Consider the following 22,585-nt stretch of genomic DNA (forward strand, 5'->3'; position numbering starts at 1 on the left):
GATCTCTCCAGGGATTTCAGCTTATTCAAGGACTCAGTCATGCCCATCCTACGTCTGATGCACGAGCAGATTGCTGGCCTGGTTAGGCAGGTGGATGAAATAGACACCCAGAGCCGTCATAATGCCCTTCTGTTCACTGGCATTGCGGAGGAGAAGGAGGAGGACCCCACGGCGCTGATCACACACACTGTTGTCACCAAGCTGGGTCAGTCACATTTTGATCGCTCCAGCATTATCCAGTGTGTTCGGATTGGAGGCATACAGGACCCTGAGAAGCCCAGGCCTATTCTGGTGAGGTTCTCAACTCCATCTGTCAGGTCACTAATATGGGATAACAAGAGGGAACTCAAATCTAGTCCCATTATCATCCGAGAATTCCTGACCAGGACACGGCAACGCATCTTCATGCGGGCCCGCAAGCACTTCGGCGTCAGGGCCTGCTGGACGAGAAATGGTGCCATCTTCATTCAGCTCGCAGACACCAGGGTGAAGGTAGTGTCCGAGCTGGAGTTGGACGAGCTGTGCAGCAAGCACCCGGCGGTGGCAGCGGCCCCCGCTGCTCGCAAGACGCCCGGCACCAAGCCCGCCTCGAAGCCTGGTCCCAGCAGAGTTGTGACTCCAACCACGGCGTCTCAGCCCCCAGTCGCGCAACCTGCTCCAGTAACCAGAAGTAAAGCCGGTGTTCATAAGCGTTGATTCTCATTGAGCTTCAATTTCAATTACTCTTTTCTGGTACATATTTTCACGGTTAACGCATTGCATTCTTTAGTAATTGCTCGTAACGTAAGGTAGAAGGTAGGTTAATTTATTTTTCCACACAGCAATGTGTTCTTTATTTTGTCTTTGCTTGTCATTGTCAACCAAAGTTTCAGTTTTTTTTTTGTAGATTTAGTTGTCAAGAGGTTGACAACTTCAACATATTCTGCCAATTATTTATCTGTGTTTTTAGTTTTCTGTCAGTGTTAAGTATTGGGTTGCGTTCAGAAATTCACGCTCTAAATTAAATAGTCCATTTATTCAAATGTTATGTTAATATTCTGAGCGTCAACTATTATTAATTTTTTTTAAACGTTTTTTTTTTTACTTTTTGGCCAGCAGGACGGTGCAGGTAGTTTTTTCTACTCGCGCAAGTCAATAATTTGTTTAGTACATATTTTATTAGCTTTATCTATTAGATTATATTATTTATTTAAGTATATAGTATTTATAATTGTAGGTACATATTACACACACAAACTTTTATGTCTGTTGGATCTGACGATGACTCATTTGCTTCGGCTGATTCTTCTTCTTATCTAAGCGCTGATGATGATGGCCTGTGCCTAAGTGACACTTTAATTAACGAGTTCTCATCTCTTTCTAAAAATTTTAACGTTTGCCATATTAATGCTCAAAGCATTCCAAAACATTATAACGAACTGCTTAACACTTTCTCATCGGGCATAGCCCATGCTGTTTTGGTTTCTGAAAGTTGGCTACAACCCACTCTTTCTTCACATGCGTACTGTCTCCCTGGATATGTCCTAGTCCGCAATGATCGCGTGGGTAGATCGGGTGGAGGAGTAGCCATTTACTTAAAAAGCAATATTCCATTCTCAATTGTAGCCCAGTCTCCCTCGTCCAGTAATGCTCCCGCCGAATATTTATTTCTTGAACTGAATCTGGGGGTCAAGGTTTTACTTGGGGTGTCCTATTGTGCTCCAAGTAATAACTATTTCCCGTCTATAGAGTCCGTCCTTGAAAATATAACCTCCAACTACACACATCACATAGTCATGGGTGATTTTAATACCGACTTGCTTGTCCCTAACTCTCGCTCCCGAAAATTGCAATCCATCGTCGATTCAGTCAATCTTAAAATTTTACCACTTTCCGCCACTCATCACTCTTCTACGACTGACACCTTAATCGACCTCATTGTTACTTCTGATGATTCTCTCGTAGCTCGCCACGGACAACACCTCGCTCCTGGTTTCTCTAATCATGACCTCATTTTCTGCTCTTATCGATTACGCATTCCAAAACCAAAGCCAGTGGTACTCCTTCAACGTAACTTTTCTAAGCTAGATGCTGAGAGGCTTAGATCCGATGCCACAAAAATACAGTGGAGTGACATGCAGGACTTGCCAGATGTCGATGACAAAGTTGCATTTCTATGCAGCAATGTCATAAAGCTATTTGATACTCATGCTCCTGTACGTCCTGTGAAACTGAAGCATCGACCAACGCCTTGGATTACTGACACTATCCGGAAGTTCATGGTTAGGAGGGACAGGGCATTTCGTGGGTACAAAAAATCACGTACTGAGGAAAACTGGTCTGCCTGTAAGGCAGCCAGAAATCGGTGTAATCAGATGTGTAGGAACGCCAAACGCCAATATATCACAGAGCAACTTGAACTATCTTCTCCTGCAGGCATTTGGAAATTCCTAAGGTCTCTTGGCGTGGGTAAACCACCTAAACAAGATGATAAAATTCCTTTTGATCTTAACTCTCTCAACAAACACTTCACATCCTCCTCTACTCTTGACTCTTTCACAAAACAAATCACTCTAAATCAAATTGATAATATACCCACGCCAGATATAGACTCCTTTAATTTCGCACCAGCATCAGCGGAGGAGATTAGGAAAATTATTCTGTCCCTCAAATCGAAGGCGGTAGGCCATGATAATATAGGACGCATTATGGTGATCAATCTTCTCGACATCCTTCTCCCTGCCATCACCCATATCATCAACCATTCCCTTACCTCTGGACATTTCCCTGATCTCTGGCGTAAGGCCTATGTTATTCCTCTTCCTAAAATATCAAATCCCTCATCTCTCAACCATTACCGCCCCATCTCAATATTACCCTTCCTGTCCAAGGTCCTCGAGTCGATTGTTCACCGCCAGCTTACCGCGTTTCTGTCAAATGGTGGTCTTCTAAATCCATACCAGTCTGGTTTTCGGGCTGGGCACAGCACTACGACTGCCTTGCTGAAAGTCACTGAGGACATAAGGTGTGGTATGGAGAACAAAATGATTACCGTGCTTGTCCTCATTGATTTTAGCAATGCGTTCAACGCTGTGGACCATGACCTACTATTAGCCGTTTTGGAAAAATCCAAGATCTCCCTCCCTGCTGTCAGCTGGTTTTCTTCCTATCTTCGGGGTCGTCAGCAGGCGATCCGAAGCTGCTCGGTATTATCTGACTGGTCCGATTTGTCTGCTGGCGTTCCTCAGGGCGGTATCCTGTCTCCTTTACTTTTCTCTATGTTTATTCATTTAGTCTCCTCTAATCTTCTCTGTTCCTACCATCTGTACGCTGATGATCTGCAGCTTTACAGTCAGGGCCATCCTGATGACTTGGATTTGATCATCAACCAACTTAATGAAGACCTAACACGTATTCTTGAGTGGTCAAAAAGCTTTGGTATTTTGGTAAACCCTACGAAATGTCAAGCAATCATCGTCGGCAGCTCTCAATTAATGTCTAACCATGATCTTACTTCGGTGCCATTGGTGTTCGACGGATGCAGTATTCCATTTTCATCCACGGTCAAAGATCTTGGATTGATCATCGACGATCATCTGAGTTGGGTGCCACAGATTGACAATGTGTCGCGTCGGATCTATGCCTCTATGCATTCCCTTATACGCCTCAAAAACTTTCTGCCTTTCAAGACAAAACTTTCTCTGGCAACCTCTCTTCTTTTGCCCATTCTTGACTATGCTGATGTGTGCTATTTGGATGTGACTGAGGCTTTGCTTAACAAACTGGAACGCTTGCAGAATACCTGTATACGATTCATTTTCGGTCTCCGAAAATATGATCACGTGTCCAGTTATCGTGCCAAGTTAAAGTGGCTTCCTATTCGAGATAGGAGGAATGTACGCATTCTCTGCCTTCTTTTTTCGGTCCTCTTTGAACCTAATTCCCCTTCTTACCTTAAATCCATGTTCAACTTCCTATCAGATACTCATAGCAGACACCTCCGCTCCTCCCATAATCTTTTGTTGTCCTTACCACTACATCATTCAGGTTTTATGCTTAATTCCTTCTCTGTTACAGCTGTCCGACTGTGGAATGATCTCCCCGAGTCTATCAGGAAGGCTCCCAGTCGAGCAGTATTTAAATCACTGGTTCGGGCTCATTATCTCAGCAGGATAGGATAGAAGACAGTTCATTTTTTCATGCACCTCAGTTGTTGTGTGTTTATATAATAATAATATTATAGTATATATATTTATATTAGGTATTTATGTATTGTATATATTTTATAGGTATAGGTTTATATATTATCTATTAGTATATTGTATAAGTATAAATTGTTGTAGGATATTATATTTAAGTAGTACATATTTAGTTTTCTTCGCTGAAATTGTCTTAAATAAGTTCTTTTTTTTGCACTCCCATACAATTTACTCCCTGTACCTCCTGTAGGTTGACTGGTAGAAAATGCTTTTAGCATTAAGTCCACCTAATTGTACATAATTACTTTTGTATATTGTGCAATGAAGAATAAATAAATAAATAAATAAATAAAATAAATCAGTAATAAAGCTTCTTACTCAGTGATGTCTTGGTTGTGTATTTTACCTTGTTATAAGAGTTACACGTAATTCTGTTGTAAGGATTCCGCCAATGTCACGAGTCCACACACTCGGACGATGCTACGCTAACCAAATCAGTGATAGTGGTCACTTGGTAAGACATCACTAAGACATGACTGGGCAAGATAATGTGTTGTTAGGAATAGGATTTACGATCATCATCATCACAACCCATCACGTCCCGTCTGGGGCACGGGTCTCCTTCTAATGAAAGAAGGGTTTTATGCCTAGTCACCACGCTGGTCTAGTGCGGGTTGGTGGACCCCGACACAAGCACGCTTGTCGTGAGAGAGTTGACTGATTTATGATAGTGATGTGATGATTAAGGAAAGTAGCCTAGAAAGATATATAGGAAGTATATGAAGACGGATACGTCTCCAATGGCTGCTAAACAATATTTTATGAATTTGACCTTATCTATCATCAATTCATAATTGAAAATCCACTGAATCATTTATAACGTACAATTTTGACGAAAATATACTAACGGTTCTCTACACGTAGTTATACAGTGACCTATTTGGATCAAAATACATTGAATTATTTAAAGGCGTTTCACTTTGAAATGACGTCAATGATTTACCCCGTATGGAAATCCATATAATGGAGATTAGTCTGCAAACACCCTTATATGATGGGAGGGTTTTTGAAATTCAGGTGCTGGTTGCTTTGAGTTTTTATAAGATTTAAATAGATAAAGTTCTTGCCACTGACAGTATAATGTTTATAATCTTTAGGCACATGTATTGGAGAGGTTCATTCGGCATATACAATTAGTTATATACCTACAGATCTAAATTTCAGAATTTCACGATCAGCAAGGCAAGGCTAGTTAATACGGCATGTTGAAATCCCCATAAGTAAAGCTCTGTTATCTGTGATTAATACAGTTGTGCACCTGTAACACTTTATGCACGATTAATACCGAAATGATAAATCACTATCGTAAATAATACTGACCCCTCGACTTTTGGGTAATTAATTGCAACTTGTAATCAACATAATTGCTGCAACTTAGTAGTGTTATCATTATTTTAGGTGTGACGTGCGATGGAGATTTATTTCTCCCAAATATTATTTATTTATGCAAGCACATCCGTTCCAGTTTATAAACTATGGACAGATTATAATATTTATCAATAATCTATTTTCAGCTAAGCTAAAGAATGGAAATTTTACCCCATATGTTCTGTTTATACCCATAGTACATGATACGCACAGACAGCTAACTTAATCGACTTCCTTTCGGAAGCAAACCCTAATCCAGCTCTATAATGTAGTTTTTGTAACAGACACGCTAACAAGAAGTACTATAATTTTAATTTGGGCTACTATTAAGCCTCAAACAGATACTTACAAAATCTACCGTGTGACATAAGCCTCTCTTAAACAACAGTCTGTCCCGCCCTTATTCCTTCAGCCCCTAACAGGAGGGGGTCCCACGCTACACTCGCGTGTCGACCGCGAAGGTTGGTCGGGATTGCGGCAGATAGGACATACATAGTAGTGAAATTGTTTTATTTTCGATTAATTGTTTAATGACGCATGGCGGTGCGATACACTCACTCATGTCGATAACTCCAGACGTGATAAAAGGTAGATATACTCTCATTAAGAAAACTATACTATAGGCAATCCGACTTACAAGACAGGGAATCATAACGATGTCATTAATGTATATGTTTGTAACAAATTGCAACGTATAGACTGAAAGACTACTGAACCGATTTCAATATTTTTTCGAAGCTACATATATGGGCTTCTTTTGTATACTCTACTTATCCTAGTATTCCCATGTTATGTAAAATCAAATCGTCTAAATTCTGGCGGTGCAAATAACATAAATTAGCGGTAGTCATAGAACAGTCACCACAATCAAATCGGTTATTTAGAATTAATATAAATAACATAAGCTGAACAACAGCTGGTTTATCATCATTCAGATTATATCCACAATGGTCAGTGGATAATCTATAGAATAATCAGGTAATTCCTGAGGCAATCACAACGCACAAATGGCACACCTGCGTTTTTATCTTGAAGATAAAGAATTACGCAAAATGATAAAATGTTTAGTCATCGCATATTCCAAATTTCCGATGATAAGTTTCTATGTATTCATTAATGACGACCAGATTCCCGGAAGAAGAAACAAACAAATTCAAAAGAATTTCTATAAAAATCCAAGTAACAATAGCGATGAAATACAAATGCGTAAGTAATAAAATGTTCAAAATTTGTTTACAATGACTCCCTTTCGGTTTATTCACATCCTGTATAACTCTTTGGAGCCAGGGGTAGGTGGGTTCTTTACTAAAAGCCGTACATAAGCAGTACAATCACGCCAAGTAAGTTGGGTTTTATCGATTTTCCAGCGGAGGGCAGTTTCCAGAGACCTCTGACGAATCGATGGCGGTGGCGTGACTTGTAAACTTACCTGATTGGCCGTTTGTTGATGTATTGCCTCCATCGAATTATGTATATTTGTGTTTATTGGTACATATTTTATTTAGCTATATACGGATGATTAGTTTTCTAGGCCTAGACTGAATTATTGAATTGTGTTTTGTCCATACGATGTTGTAATTAATAGGTAGTTTTAAAAGTAATGAATCTGCTGAGATTTTTCGTGTTATTATTGTACCTAGTAGTAGTCAAAATGTATTCCTTGAGATGTCTGTGTTTCTGATTCCAGAGAGGTTTCGTATTTATATTTCTAGTTTCGGTTGCCCTCGAGCTTCGCTTAGTCATAAAGGTTTTCCCGTAGAATGTTAGAAATGTCCACGACTACAGACAAAACGAGTTTTCGCCCGGTCTTCTTTTATCGCCCTGACCATTTATTTTTAAGTCACATTATTATTTGTACAACACACACCGGGTTCTTCTGTTTAATTTGGTATAGATAGTGTGAATTAATCTCCCGAAAATGCAGTAAGCTTTAACACGCGTTATGACTTTTGCTTAGCCAGAAGGCTATCACGGCACTTTAGTTTTGGCATAGCTGGCAACCTACGACTGTTTCTAAAGTCCTTGACTGGAAAGTACGTTACTGAACGAGGCTATTTGTTATGTTCATGATATAATATATTGAACATACGACCGTAAAATAGGGGTGTTATAAGCGTGACTGATGGACCGTGGATGGACCAATCAAATGCGGATTTTGTTTCGTTTGAAATTATATATCAAAATTTTCAGCATTCACTCCTGTCTCACTCTTCAATAATTCTCCAAAAGCAACAGTCAATACACATCAATACACATCAAACATTAAAAACTATTATTGTTACAGATACCGACAGCTTCGGCCAAAGACCAGTGTGTGTGGTACGGAGTGTGCAAAGACAACAGATACAATTGCCCCTATGATGGACCACCGAAACCCATTGAAGATGATGCCAAGGTAAGTCATCACAATGATAAAATATGCAATAGATGATAACGCTTAATCTGGAAACCAAAAATACAACCAACTATGAATTTGAGTTTCTAAGAAGTAGAAGCGGTAACTTTCCGAATAAATAAGATGAATTTTAAACGTAAACACTTCCGTTCCTCTAAACCTACACTGTTAGATCTGGACTGGAATGCAATGAGAAAACCCCTGAGAAGCGACGCCTTACGTTATGATTATGTCATTTTTGCTACAATATCATAAGATCTTTCTTATTTTACTATTAGACTTATTTGCAATAGGGTATCTAAAACACTATTGCAAAATACTCTCCTTACATTTACTAGTAATTTACGTTAACTTAGTTTCCACCATTGGTCTGGAATGTTTACCATGGATGCTGACGTCACAGCGTGAACTCGAAGGCTCCCACCAGTACCTGTCTGCAGGCCGCGCTGCAAGTCTGCATCTAGGTCACTGGGTTACTTAGTGCTCGCAAGTGCTATTTTTAGTACTACGCGAACCGGCGCCGTGACGTCACGCAGACCTACTTTCATCAATGGCCGTGGCATCCGAAATGGTTCATCAATGAGTCCTTCGGGAAAGGCCGTAATTGCTTTAATTTTACCAGCCAGGCAAAAAAAATCAAAAGTCTTTCAAAAAAGCATCTGAATAATTGTAGACAGCAATAAATTATGCGTATCATATCATCACACATATCTCTAATGGATTTTAGTCGAATTAAAAGTGCAGTAGCACGTATTTCCTGAAAGTCTGCTCTGCATGTACAAAGAAGATAAAAATAAAAGTCAAAATGGTATTTCTGCGTCACGTTCCGAGGTCTGCGACCCACATGGTGAACCAGACTTCCGCACTGAATCACAGAAGTCAGTGAAGCCGTGTGTCTCATACCATCAATCCGGAACAAGATATAACCACTGTGGTATAAATCAAGAAGCTGATATTTCCATCTTTCCGCAGACCAGTAACACTAAAACCAGAATTATCCAAAAATGTTAATGCGTCTTTGTCTTTTTATGGCATTTGCGTCATATCTTCTCATAATTTCCGGTGTAGCATGCAGAAATCAAAAGTGATTTGCAGAACATTTTTGACCGGAAGCCAATTATTCAAAATCATACACTATAATGTAAACTTTTTGAAAGGCATTCATTATTTTTGATTTGTTCATATAGAGCCTATCTATCGTATAGTCTGTACGCAAACATTTGACATAAAGAAAATATGAACCGTAAAATATTGCATAAAGCTAGAACTTATTAACGTTTTGCGTAGGCACGTGTTTACAACATTTCACCTTGAACCTCCAAAAGTTTACATCTAAGAAAGCGTTTTTTCTTATATGAAATTCCAGTCTATTAATATACAAATACCTTTATAAACATCCGATACAGCTACCGTTAGGAGCTTGACTTTTATGACTAAAAGTTCGTCCCTCCTGGCTGATTAGCAATTTGTTGTCGATGTCCAAGTTTTTAAGAATAGCCTTGGACGTCGGCCTCTTTTATGGAGTCCACAACTCTATCTCTTTAGTCTAAAAGTCTTATAACTACATGACTTTGTCTCCATCCTTACCTTGTGTGTATTTTATATTCCAAAATGCGATGCCACAACGCCAACGGGAGTCAAGCCTTACAAATGTTTCAAATACCGCAAACATATTGTCTAGACATTGTTGTAGTCTTGTTGCCTTTGTTCGGGGAGCCGCGGACGGGTTTGACCATCGCGTGACTCCGCCAGCCAATCAGAATCGATCAACAGTTTTTCAACGAAAAGGGTGCTGATTTTTTGCTTGAATATCAATCATGATCTTTGTTTTATGACGCTTGGTGAAGCTTTCGTTCAATGTTGTAGAACCATAGAATACACCATGAGTTATTATGATATATTTTGTTGGTTATTATACAACAAACTCTTTATCCAATTTTAATATTCATAAAGCTACTGTTTAAACCCAATTTATTGAATATTAAAGTCATTGTCATGGACAAGTCTACTAGTTATGTAATTATGATGGCTTACGATGATACAGTTACAAGTGCTAATATAACCTTAGAAGTAATTATATAGTGCCTTGGGCCTCACTTTAACTAAAACAGTTAATAATTATCCCTGGACTGCCTTGATTTCATTGCCTACATCTACACAGATTTCGAAGTGATACGCATTTATGAAATGGTTCAGTTAGACTGGTAGTTTTTTTTATTTAATTACAGTGGTTTTAAATAAGGTTGTCACGTGGATCCTGTAGAAGATTCTGCGGTGGATATCAGGTGTTGGCCCTGACACCAACACGTGTTTTGGTAAATGTGTCACCCTAATCGTATTCCATGCGTTTACTTTCTTATTACCATTTGGAGCGTGTGACAGCTTTTCTAAGTTTACTTAAATTATAATCTCTATAATTTTTGTTGCAACAGCAAAAGCGTTTGTTTTGTATGGTATAAATGTTGATGGTTTTTGTTTTCATCTTTCTTTGTGTATTTCTTGATACCGACTATTCGTCTCGCACCATTAACAAGTAAATCTCTTTTATTTTATCGTTCGCAAGTTTAATTTTCGCAAGAAATTATAAATTGCATTATTTCATACATTTTAATTCATTAACCACGAGTAAGCAGCATAATTGTGTTGTTATTTAATTACTACTTCTTTTGCACGGTTAGGATTAGAGATGCCACGAATATTCGGCAACTATTCGGTATTCGGCCTATTCGGCCAGTTTTTTCAGTATTCGGTATTCGGCCGAATAGTGCGTACTATTCGGGCCGAATACCGAATAGTAAATCATGTAAAAAATGACTTGTTATTTTAATCAAAATTGTGTATTTATTTCCAAATCACAACATTTTAGTACTTAAAATTAATCAGTAGTAAGTTGTGCTGGATAAAAACGAGCATTTCAGCATTTTTTGGTAGCCCACGATTGCGCTTTTCATTGTAACCATCCTCAGAAAATAACCTCTCACTATAAACGCTACTTCCAGGTGAAGAAAGATAAGTTTTTGCAAATTTCAAAAGGTTCGGGTATTGTTTTTTGTTTGCTGACCACCATCCATCGGCCATCCGATCTAGGCGAACTATTATCAAATAAAAATTCAACTCGTTTTCCACAGCATTCTGCCTCCTAATAATTAGCATTTCTCATATAATCTGTAGCGACTTCTTCAAAGCAGTTCCAGGAACAAAAAAACAGGTTGTAGCGCCGAATATTCGGCGGCCGAATATTCGGCGCTTCGGCCGGCAGCGTCGCCGAATATTCGGTATTCGGTATTCGGCCAATTCACTATTCGTGGCAACACTAGTTAGGATCAATAACAGACACATATCAGTAATCAGTATCTCAATATAGAGCATATTTTCCATAACTCTTACGGTATTTAAACAACTTTTAAAGAAAATATATACCAGTTTGGTATAATTTTTACCAGCTTTTGTAAAATTGTGTGCCTGGCAGCTTCAAATTCATGAATTGATCCTGTCTGCATCAGTCTGCGTTCGGTCTGACAGCCTGCATGAATTTCCGTCCTCATCCAAAGCCGTGGAATGTGTACAAAAAGTAGTTTGTACCGGGCACAACCAAATCGGTTTGGAAGGGCCGAGTTTTCCTCATGTCATAGTGCAATAAGGTGTGATCGGAAGTGGACAAGTCGGTCAATGTCGCGACGTGGTAAGGGCGACGGGTCTGATGGCGCACCAACTCTTCGACACGTTATGAATATGCATGGCTCTGGTACAGGGGGTCCACTCTATATGACAAAAAACGAAGTTTAGGAGCACTGCTGCGCGAGCCACGACTCTATGAGTGGATGATAGGCCTCGTTCGTTAGTTTTTGATCAGTAGGTATAGAGTAACCCTCCATGGCTTGATAATGTTGCGGTGACGAGGTTGAAGATATTTGGGCTAATGAGGATTAACTGATGCGTGTGGGTGGTTTGGACATTACGGGATTGAATGATGATGCGGAAGATTTGTCGTTGAAGTCAATGATAATACATCATACCATTTAAGCATATTACATAAAAATGTAAAGCAAGGTAGGCGTTAGAATACTGCGTAGCTTAAAAATGTAAATAACAGCTAATTATGCTATCATTATTTTGGTATTTTATGAACAAATGGCCTATCTAAACTAAATCAGAGGTATTTTTGCGTATCTACTTCCTATATTAAGTTTTAATGGGGCTATACACGTTTACATTTTTTTACACGGTCCAGCCAGTGATTAGGCTATGTTTTCCCTGATAGTTATCTATGCAAGAGTCATTCCACGTAATTACGTCTAGCCTTGACATCCCCACGAGCAGAAACCGCCATTTTGAATTCCATGTCCAACCCACCCCTGAACACCAACAGTTTTCGCTGTAAAAATGTATTCTATTGCTTTGAGTTTAAGATCACGAATCGGTACCACAGTTACAGCTGGGCGAAACGTTTTACAGCCACACGCAAAGTTTAAAACCATAGCAATTATGTAGTCTGCTGTATTTTCAGATATGTTTTCAGTTGCTAATTTGCTAATAGCCTCGTTCTCATTTCTTTCGCCTCTTTTCAATGTCAAGTTCGGAACTTTTTATGGCTATTGGCTGCCATGTTGAATTCAAATGTTTTCATTATTGTATGGTTAGCTATTTTAGATCACATTTTCCTGTCTAACTACATTTTCAATGTCCGTAGGAAACTACTTTCGAATATACCAAAGGCGTCGGTGATTACTGGCTATTCTTACAATAGCAAATAAATCACAAATAACAAAAAAAGTTATTTCATGGAAGATAAGAAACTAAAAAATTATTATACTGGCGATTCGAATAAAGTTAAAATATCAACTTCGTAGAATCATCTGTTCGTTCCGCCTGCCAAAATCAACATGACGCCATTGTTTTGATGTACGGTTGTGCCTCTGCAATCCCAGCCAATCTCCAGGCAATCTTACCAACTAATCAACTCCTTCGACAACCTTATTCTTATTATCATAAGGTTAGCTATTGCATGTGCGAATGGTATTAATTATGTGTTTCAATGTCTAATTTGTCATCCCCATGTGCAGCCAACGCCATAGAATTTCTTAGAAGCTTCGTCGTACCGTTGTCTCGCTCTTATTGCATACATTTGAAGAGGAAGGCATGAATTAATCATCTGTGCTGTTGATAGCATTGTGCGTGATACACTCAGCACATCATGTGCATAATAATTATGATGTTGTGCATCCGAGCTGCTCAAGAGCGATCGATTTTGCAACATTCTCGTACTGTGTGCATCAGTAATAAAGTCGTACAAGCCAATCCGTGAACTGGAAATACCGATGGATATAGGTTCTTGGTACGAGAGCTATTTTCCGTAGTGATGAAGAATTATTTTGAGCTAAATGCGTTTGATATTGTACACAATCAAATACTGTGTGGGGCTTTGAACTAATCCATTAATGTATGTACACAACTGATGAAGATTGAGCCATTTATTTAGATGCAATGAAAACTATAGAAGTTATAGTCTATACACATTATAAGTTTTATAATAATAATTTACTGCGCCGTAATAAGTATAATATATCTATCTTATGTTTTAGTGATACTGAAAGATAACATAAAACGTGAATAGATAATGAAATTCAAATATTTACACCAGCTGTAAAGTTTGATGCATCCGGATATTATTCTTATAATGATTACTTATTTACATGTTATCTACTTCATAGTTAAATATAATATAAATATAAATATGTGGGGACATCTCACACACGGCCATCCGACCCCAAGCTAGGCAGAACCTGTGTTATGGGTGTCGGACAGCTGATATATCTACACAAATACATAGATAGATAGATACTAAATATAAATATCAACACCCAAGACCCGAGTACAAATATCTGTCTTTAAACAAATATCTGCCCCAGCCGGGAATCGAACCCGGGACCATCGGCTCAGTAGTCAGGTCACTAACCACTACGCCATTCGGTCGTCAAAAGTTATTGTATGTTAGTGTAGTTATTTACTTTATATGCCTATAGTATGTATAATTAATGATGCATTGATGGATAGTATAGCTAGGAATGGAGATTTGTGCACGTGGTCAATGTTGTATGCATTCTTTGAATAACTGAAATAGTTTGCAATAGTGTCATTATTGCTGTAACAACACAAATCTAGCGTAAATTTAGTATCGATGATAGTTTATAGCCCATTCTTTATACAATTTCAAATTCTTTAATAAATTCATATGTTTCTGGCTCTTTGTTAACATTGTTTTATTAGGCCATTATTTTGTAGGTATTTTTTACGTACTTATGTAAATTATAATTAAAACTCTGAAAAATAAGCTTTCTCGTTTTAGTATTAGTTGGTCAAGTTTAGTGCAAATCATTCACGAGGTTTCACACGTGATGTGGAAGATGAACAATGCATTTTATCACCACTGAGATATATTTCCGCGATTTGTTTATGATTTGTGAATATAGTATGAACGACTGATAGGATCGTCTATTGATACGATTATGTAAATAATAAGAAAATATGAATTGAAAAAGAAAAACCTACACGCTGCGAACATTTTACATCTTCAAATTGGTTTATCAATAAAAACAGTCGTTTTATAAATTTCAATAATTACCAATTTGTAGTACACTACAATTACAATTTGTGGGTTGCATTGCATATGTCGTTATCCCAAAAATATATACAGAAACGGCAACGGCAGGTGGAACATTTTCATTGCTCGTGAGTGTAAATGAATTCATATGTATATTACATAGCTGTTTACGGTAGCAAATGCAACATTAGTTTATTGTAGCATTTGTCTGTAAAATGGCCGCGTAATCCAGAAACACTTCGATTCGAAACTGAGCCAGAATCACTTCGATATGAGTTTGTGCACAGACATGTGTATGTAAATTTGAATATAAAGGATTTTGGAGGAAAAGCATTGCAAGGTTATCCGGTTTTACGTAAGAGGTACAGCGGACAAAACAAACATTTTATGGCGCTAGTTGCTCTGCTAAATAAACAAATAATTTAAAACTTCATTACATGAAATCGTGTGCTTTTATTTTCTATCTTGCGTAGAAAGCCTGTAAAAGAAAACACGCCAAATTGAGAGCTAGATAAACAATCAAATCTGATATTTTTATCACATCAATTCAGTTTCACCTTGCTAGAAATTTTCACTTTTATTTAATGAGTGCATCAACCCCAGTTGTCCTTTAAATACTACGCTTGCATTAATAGTGTTTCATCCGTTTACCTCATTAGTGTTTTGAGTATAACCAGTGGTCGATCTGTAGGCACTTCTCGTATAATGACGTAAGTGGGTAATCATAAAACTAGTTTTTGTGAGTTTCGTTACGATTTGCACAATTTTGTTTTGAACGCAATGTTGAAAATGAGACATTGCCTTTATGCGTTATGAATTCTATGTTTAATGGTTGTAGTCATGTAGTGTTTGAAGAATTAACGTTGAGATTTTAAGTTGTGTAGTATAATTTACTCTAAAATTAAACCACAGTCTATTTCGTATTTTTTTATCAGATGGTTGTGGAGCAGTATGACATCGATGGATTACATAATTTACTGTGTATTATGTTACTTTAATACACAGTAATTTTTTTTTTTATTTTACTTTATTACTAAATAGGATTCAATTCTTCGAAATCTTTCGAAAGGACAGAATTTGTTCTTACATGCGGTTTGCTCAATACCACGTGGGCTTTCCCACACCTAGTCAATCCTTTTGTAACACTGCAAATCTAATACATTTGATGTGTTTATTTATTGATGTACAGGAATAGATGTTTAATATCCTGTTTATCTCCCGGATTGTGGAGGCGTGGCAGGAAAAAATAAACGTGTCAAAAGAACGAATACATCTGTTTCATGTTTTCGCGAACTTATGAATGAAAGAGTCTTTTTACTTAATAATATACGACAGCGACATCTTTAATGCTTACTGCACCCAGGAATATCATAACATACTTATAATAGATATTCGAGTTTCTTTCATCGGAAGCTTTGGCGAACCGCCAATAGCTGCCACAAACAATCTTGCTTTCGTTAAACTTGCCTCGGCATTTCGATACATATTTCTCCTCAGCCGAGAGTTCAAAGTCGATACGCTGGTTGGTGTATTCACGTTTGTTTATCGCCTGCTGATGTCAGACTCCAGTGAGGTTTATTTGCAAAAGCTGGAAACCCGTAAAGACTGCATTAAGCATGCCCTTCAGACTGCGCAGAGCTATTTCTTACAAGGTCGAGTACCTTGGCCGTGCTGCTTTGCTGAATTCCCTCCCGAAATGTAAGAAATGTGTGACGGTAAATAGCACTCTTGTATTCCTTTGTAAGTCGTCGCTCTACTTTTGCTTGTTTTACATAAGATTGTATGCCAAGGTCTAGTTCATATGCTTAACTTACTAATCCTTAAAACTTTGTTGTAAATAAATACATTTATTTATTTATTTATTAAGCTTACATATTAGTTGTAGTTTTACAATGAGTCCCACAAAACTGTTTGTATACAATTTGGCTGTGGGATCGGAGTCTCTTATACTAAACAAAATACTTTTTTATGTTTTAGGTATTGTTATACATAATTGGTAATATCACAACAAATAATAAAATTATAATCTGAGGTGAACTTGTATCAAGGTAAGTTAAGCAAAAAATATTTTTTTAATTTAGTTTTAAATTTAGATAACATAGGCTCCTGTCGTATATCCTGAGGTAAACTATTAAGTAGGTACGGTATTCTTTTTTTTAGAGTTATATCACATGTTCCATACGTAGTATTGATGGATTTACAAGGGAATATTACCTGTGCTGTGTATTAAATATATCGTGTACTTATGATTTACAATGAAAGATCATTGTACCTTTTTATAAACAAATTATTTTTACAGTGTATGGTAGACGTACCTACTACGTATAATCTTGAGCATAAATATAAAAAAAATATTTTATATAGCTTTAAATATATTGTTTGTTTATGATTGCTATCCGTGATATCATCGCGTGGATTTAACAAATTAACAAACAACAAACATCTTATCTGCGTACGAATTGATCGCCAATTATTTAGCATCTTTTATTGATACTACTTTGCAGCAATCAGCCATGTTTCCAGACGATTCGTTGATATTCAGCGCTCCTGGTAACATTTCATCAATTGTTTCCAATTTGTTTCCATCTTCAATCGTCTTGCGAGCAATTATTAACCGAGTGGACCTAGTGTAATGTTGTTGGGCGATGTTCCCTTCTCATGTTATACAATACAATACACTTTATTTGCAGCTAAAGAAAACATCTTATACACGTAAAAAAATACAGTAGAAAAAGGAGGCCGTATTCCTTAAAGCCATCTCTAACAGACAACATTGGATGGAAGAGATAATATTAACATAATTTTGAGTTATTTGAATGGGTAGAGCATGGCTTGATGGTCGTCAATCAACTGTGGGTTAGAGGTCTTGAGGTTTTTAATTTACCTTATTTTATGTAACTATCTTCTTCCGGATTCAAATTATGTAAATATTAACACAATACCGATCTCCTGTGTTATTTACTTATAAGAATATCTTGTGAAGTTTATTTGTTCAAGTAAAGAATGAAATATTTGTATCCGCTATAAGCAAAAAATACACAAGCTACATGCAAAGTTAATAAGTATACGAATGGCATCCTAACCTGTTATAAAGTTATTTCGGGTCGCACCTAATGAAATTATACACGTGTGACTTGAAGCGTGATGTTAAATTAAAAATGTTGTTTCAAAATATTATACCTATTCGATATAATAAATTCAGAAATAAAATCGCATTTAAATACGCTGGCAGCTGATGCCTTTCTGACTAAAAGGCCAGACCTAACAAAGGGACTTCACTGTCTAAACCTGACACTACACTAGTGCAAAACAATACAATCTGCCAGGTAATATTGTGTCGCGGACCGCTTGACCTACAGACAACCTTATCTTTTGGTCTATTATATTATAAATATCGGACGTTGGCTGGTTGAAATCACTTGTATGTATATGCTTGTTTGGAATTTTCAGGGAACAGAGTTTTTCATCAAAATTTAAATCTTCCACACTACGATTCCTACAAAAAACTGATTCTAAAACTTTAGCAAATACTTACTCATCTTTCTTACGTAGAAGCTTCATAAAAACAGTTTATTATTTTTCCTGTAATGTTTTAGTTTGTTCTGCTTCATGGCATAACTTTGATTATTCGATTGTGTTTGTTCATAAGCATTGGTTACCGACTTGATAGTCATGGTATGAGGAATGGCTTTCATTTCACATCTATCGGTCACAAATTAAATTTAAACCATCGACATGCTGCTGTGTAAACAACAACAAAATATATATTTAAACTATGGATAGGCTGTTTAAACCACTTAGTCAGCTCAAGAGTTATAGAGAGAACTCTCCTGAAGTCTGACGCAACAACGTCATCCGACGTCGTTATCCGTCTCGACATAACCGGATAATCCGATCGGCTTTGTATCCGGTTGCACGTCATTATTTTTAACGACTCTAGAAGTTTCTGTGTCTGTAGTGTGATATTTAAAACTATAGGGATGTCTTATCATATCTGTGTTAGAAGATTTGTATCCGAATATTTGAGCACGTTAAGTCTACCATTCGGCCGCTCGATACACCTAAACAGATCAAAATATACAGTTCGAGCATTTTCATGAGAATATTTCTGCTGTTGCGTCGGATTTCAAGAGAGTTTTCTCTATGAAACTCTTGGACTGACTAAGGGGTTTTTAAACAACCTATCCATATTTTAAGCATTTTTTTGCATTTGTTGGACTATTTTAACGATGCAAGGGACTTCAATGGTAAATGATAAGATCTGTAAAAGCGTTTACACCATTACTTTTTATTCCTTACTTTGAACAGATTGCACTTATAGTGAATGCGGTGTTGAATATTAACACAACGGAATTAGTGCTAAAAGCAGTATTTCTAGTTTGCCTGCAACTTGTTACACTATCTTCTTTTCTAGTACATATTATGTATGTTTGTAACACGTTTTACATAAAAAAAATACATGAATTCTTGATAAAAATCGATCAGGCTCCGGTCAATGGACTCTAAACGAAGGAACTCTTTCAAGCATAAACGGGACTTCGTGAATTTTGCCGACCACCGCCGGTTAATAGCTTTTAGATGGCTTTTCTTCGACTGTTCTTGTTGTTTCGTTCTTACCTATAGTATGTCTTTTGAAAGTATTGAAACCTGCAAGATATAAAATATTAATAACACAAATTGGGAAAGCTGAATAGTGTGAATGACTTTTCATTTGAAGTGCACGAATAGGCAAACGTAGCGTGTAATGAACATAGATAGTTGATGATTGTTTGGGTGAGGGTGGCAAAGACAATAATATGTGGCAAGGAGGGCTTAGGACAGGTGATGGTGCTTGGCTAATGAAGTGATGATAATGGCTACTGAATTGATCTTAATGCAAAAAGTCGGCTTGCAAATACAAAACCAACCCTCTTTTAGGTTGTTGCCTGTGAATTCCTGTTGAAAAATGTACAGGTATCATATTTATGCAAATTTTACTATTTACTAACATGACCAATAGTGGACTGTGATTGATTCACGACAACTACAAGGACCGTATCAGCTGATACTTAATGATCTGTTGGGTACCTCAGAACATTTTCTCCGTATGAACATTCGTTATAAACATTTCACCCTTTTGACCTTTGACCTTTAACGAGCTTACGAACACACGCATGAAATATTCAGCCTGCCAACACCTGAAACGGTCTTCGGTCATGTATTTGAAGTATTCATCATGCCGGGTCATGGCATGTATTCAGGCCGTCATGTCAATGGTCTACTGTGGACTCGTGATATTTCAGATAGCTTTTTATAATCTAGGTCGGTAATAAAACCGATAAATGGACTTGCAATTTGATTGTATTGATTTGGTTAGAGTAAGTGCCGGATTTATGTGTCTGGTGTGCTCCAAGTATATTCAAATAGTACAGAGTGTGAAAGTGATGCTCCCGACAAGTCGTCAACAAGTCCTACCAGACCTGTGGGGTTACCACCACCGAACATTAGCGTTTAATTATAACAAGCAGCGTCGCTCGCTTATCAAATCAGACGCAACTTGTATGAATCTGACAGATGTGTCACAGACACAGACGAGCGACGCTGCTTTATGTCGGTGGTAGTACGGCAGCTAATTAAACTGAACAACGTTCATAAAAAAAAAGTATTAAACTTTAAATGAAAGATTGAATACTGGTATTTGTTCTCGGGTCTTGGATGTGCCCGTAAAATGGCAATAGGCTCGCCCCCTATTACATTGGGACTAACATAACACTCTGGCGAAAAGTGGGTGCAGCAATGCACCTCTGCCTACCCCGCAAGGGAGTACATTAGTACAAGGCGTGAGTGCGTGTGTGAAAGATTGAAAAAAATAGTTTAGTTATAGTTAGTGATTATGCAGTTCATATGTTATTGATTATGCAAGAGAAATGCCGTACTAAAATACTCGTACTAGTGTAAATGAGTAATGTCTAGAAATATGTAAAAGCTTGTTGTTCTCGCCCACACTTTTTTTATTTGGGTCACACGAAAATAAAATAAAAATACAACTTGAAACAATCGGGTCAGGTCTAGGTAAATAGACTGGGGAAAAATCAATTTCATTAACATTACTAGTGTGGGGATTGACTATCAGCTTTTTATAAGTAATTATTAGAGAACCGTAGTTTGCACAATTCGCAATTTTCCTAATTCTGCATTTACACATTCGTGGGAATCGCGAGGCGAATAACCCGTATTTAAAAAAAAGTCATTTTCTAAAAAACCGTTACCCCCTTAAATCCCAGCACGTAACAAACACAGCTTTTGGAACAGCCTATGAACAGGATTAGGTACAAAGTATTTTTTGGATATGATCTCCAAAATGTGATAAAACAAAGTCATTGTGTTGTTTATCATCAGCTCGTCACACATTAAATCCACATTTATCATTCAGGCCATTCACCGTATCCTTGTTTATTCTGACAAAGAAATAATATCCTTTTGTGGACTAACTTTAAATAATGCGGTACAAAATACAATTTATTAGCAACTAGAAACACCACATTAAATATTAATTTTATTTATATTTTGGGCATTTGCCAATGTTTTCTGCTCTACTATAATATTTATGTATTAAGTATAGGTGGTACCGTCAACAATGAATGCCAATCTATGCATTTCTTTTATCGATAGTTATAGCATAGTTTAATTTTTCTCGAAAGTGTATGTCATTGGCAATATAATAGTTATGTATGGCAATACTAATAGGTATTATGATTTTTATGCATTTATCGCTCGGTAGTCAATGCAAAAAAAAGAGAGATCAATTTGATAATCGAAATGACAGAAGACGTATGCAGATGCCAGATGAAAACGCAAACACCTCCGTTTGCGTAAATCATCGTTTACACTAAGTTTACAATCTATAAGCACATATTACAGTAAACTTAGCACGAGATATTCTGTAGCGTCATCCAGTCGCCCTCGACAAGAGATTATGTCCGCGATACGATGACACCACCGACCAAATCTCGTGCTCACAGTCCAGATAATCCCGGTATCTTATCACTAATGCAACAATGCCCGCCTGTGCCTAGTCAATACAACGTGACCCTACACCACCAGGTCAGGATGACGTGAAGTCATGAAGGGTAGTGGTGATAACCCCTCGTATCTGATACACATTTGATTTGCCGGCGGCGGGCGCCACGGCAGCAGTCAGATGTTGCTTTGTCTGAGTCTGGATAAACAAAGAGTTGTACATGTTGGTTGCTATCCGGAAAGCTATCGCTATGGACTTTGAATTGAAAGGAGCTTTGGCTTGGCCAATAGAAATCGCTAGAAATAAAGGCTGATGTTTGAAGTGAATTGGATTAAAGTGTGTAGTAAAGGAGAATCTTCATGATTACATATCTGATAATTCTATTCAGGTCATATCTATGATATGCAAAATTCTCTAGTATTGTATGGTATAATTTTCATGGTTTGCTATTAGCGTCGCGGTCCTGGAATAGTACCAGTTGTTTTGGATTGGAATACGTCTATTCCAAGTAAACAAACATCAAACATGCATAATACGTAGTGCACACCCGAGAAATTGCATAAGTCAACTACACAACCGAATATCTTTCACCTTCGGAGTTGCAACACGCGTGGCTTGCTAGCTGGAGTATTGCTATACGTTTCAAAACAGTTTGAACGATCCATATTATAAAATATAGTCTGGCTTATATGCGGTTCATATAGGATCTTGTCATAATTACAGGGATAAAGCCCCTGTAGCTGCCTGTGGCAATAATATAAAGCATAATTATCATTACTATCCAAGCACTGCCGAAGTACTTAATCGATAAGTAGTCTTGAACAATACTCAACTGAATAATTCTTAAGACCACTTCAAACATCACCATTACCAGGCTTTTTGTCTATATTTAATTATCCTTGTACGAGATATTACAATATGCAAACATCCAATCCAAGACATGAGCCCAAAAACCTTTTTAAACAAATGTATTTTTGTCGTCG

At 37.4% G+C, this 22,585-nt stretch overlaps 1 protein-coding gene across 1 annotated transcript in view; it reads left to right on the forward strand.

Annotated features, from left to right (window-relative positions):
* LOC105385759 (NPC intracellular cholesterol transporter 1) overlaps window positions 1–22,585 on the forward strand; it is a 54,476-nt gene that overhangs the window by 9,648 nt on the left and 22,243 nt on the right. Inside the window, 1 exon segment of the mRNA XM_048626102.1 lies at window positions 7,891–8,001. Within this exon segment, the coding sequence (XP_048482059.1) occupies window positions 7,891–8,001 (111 nt within the window).

Source organism: Plutella xylostella, chromosome 3 (assembly GCF_932276165.1).
Source record: "Plutella xylostella chromosome 3, ilPluXylo3.1, whole genome shotgun sequence".
NCBI lineage: Eukaryota > Metazoa > Arthropoda > Insecta > Lepidoptera > Plutellidae > Plutella > Plutella xylostella.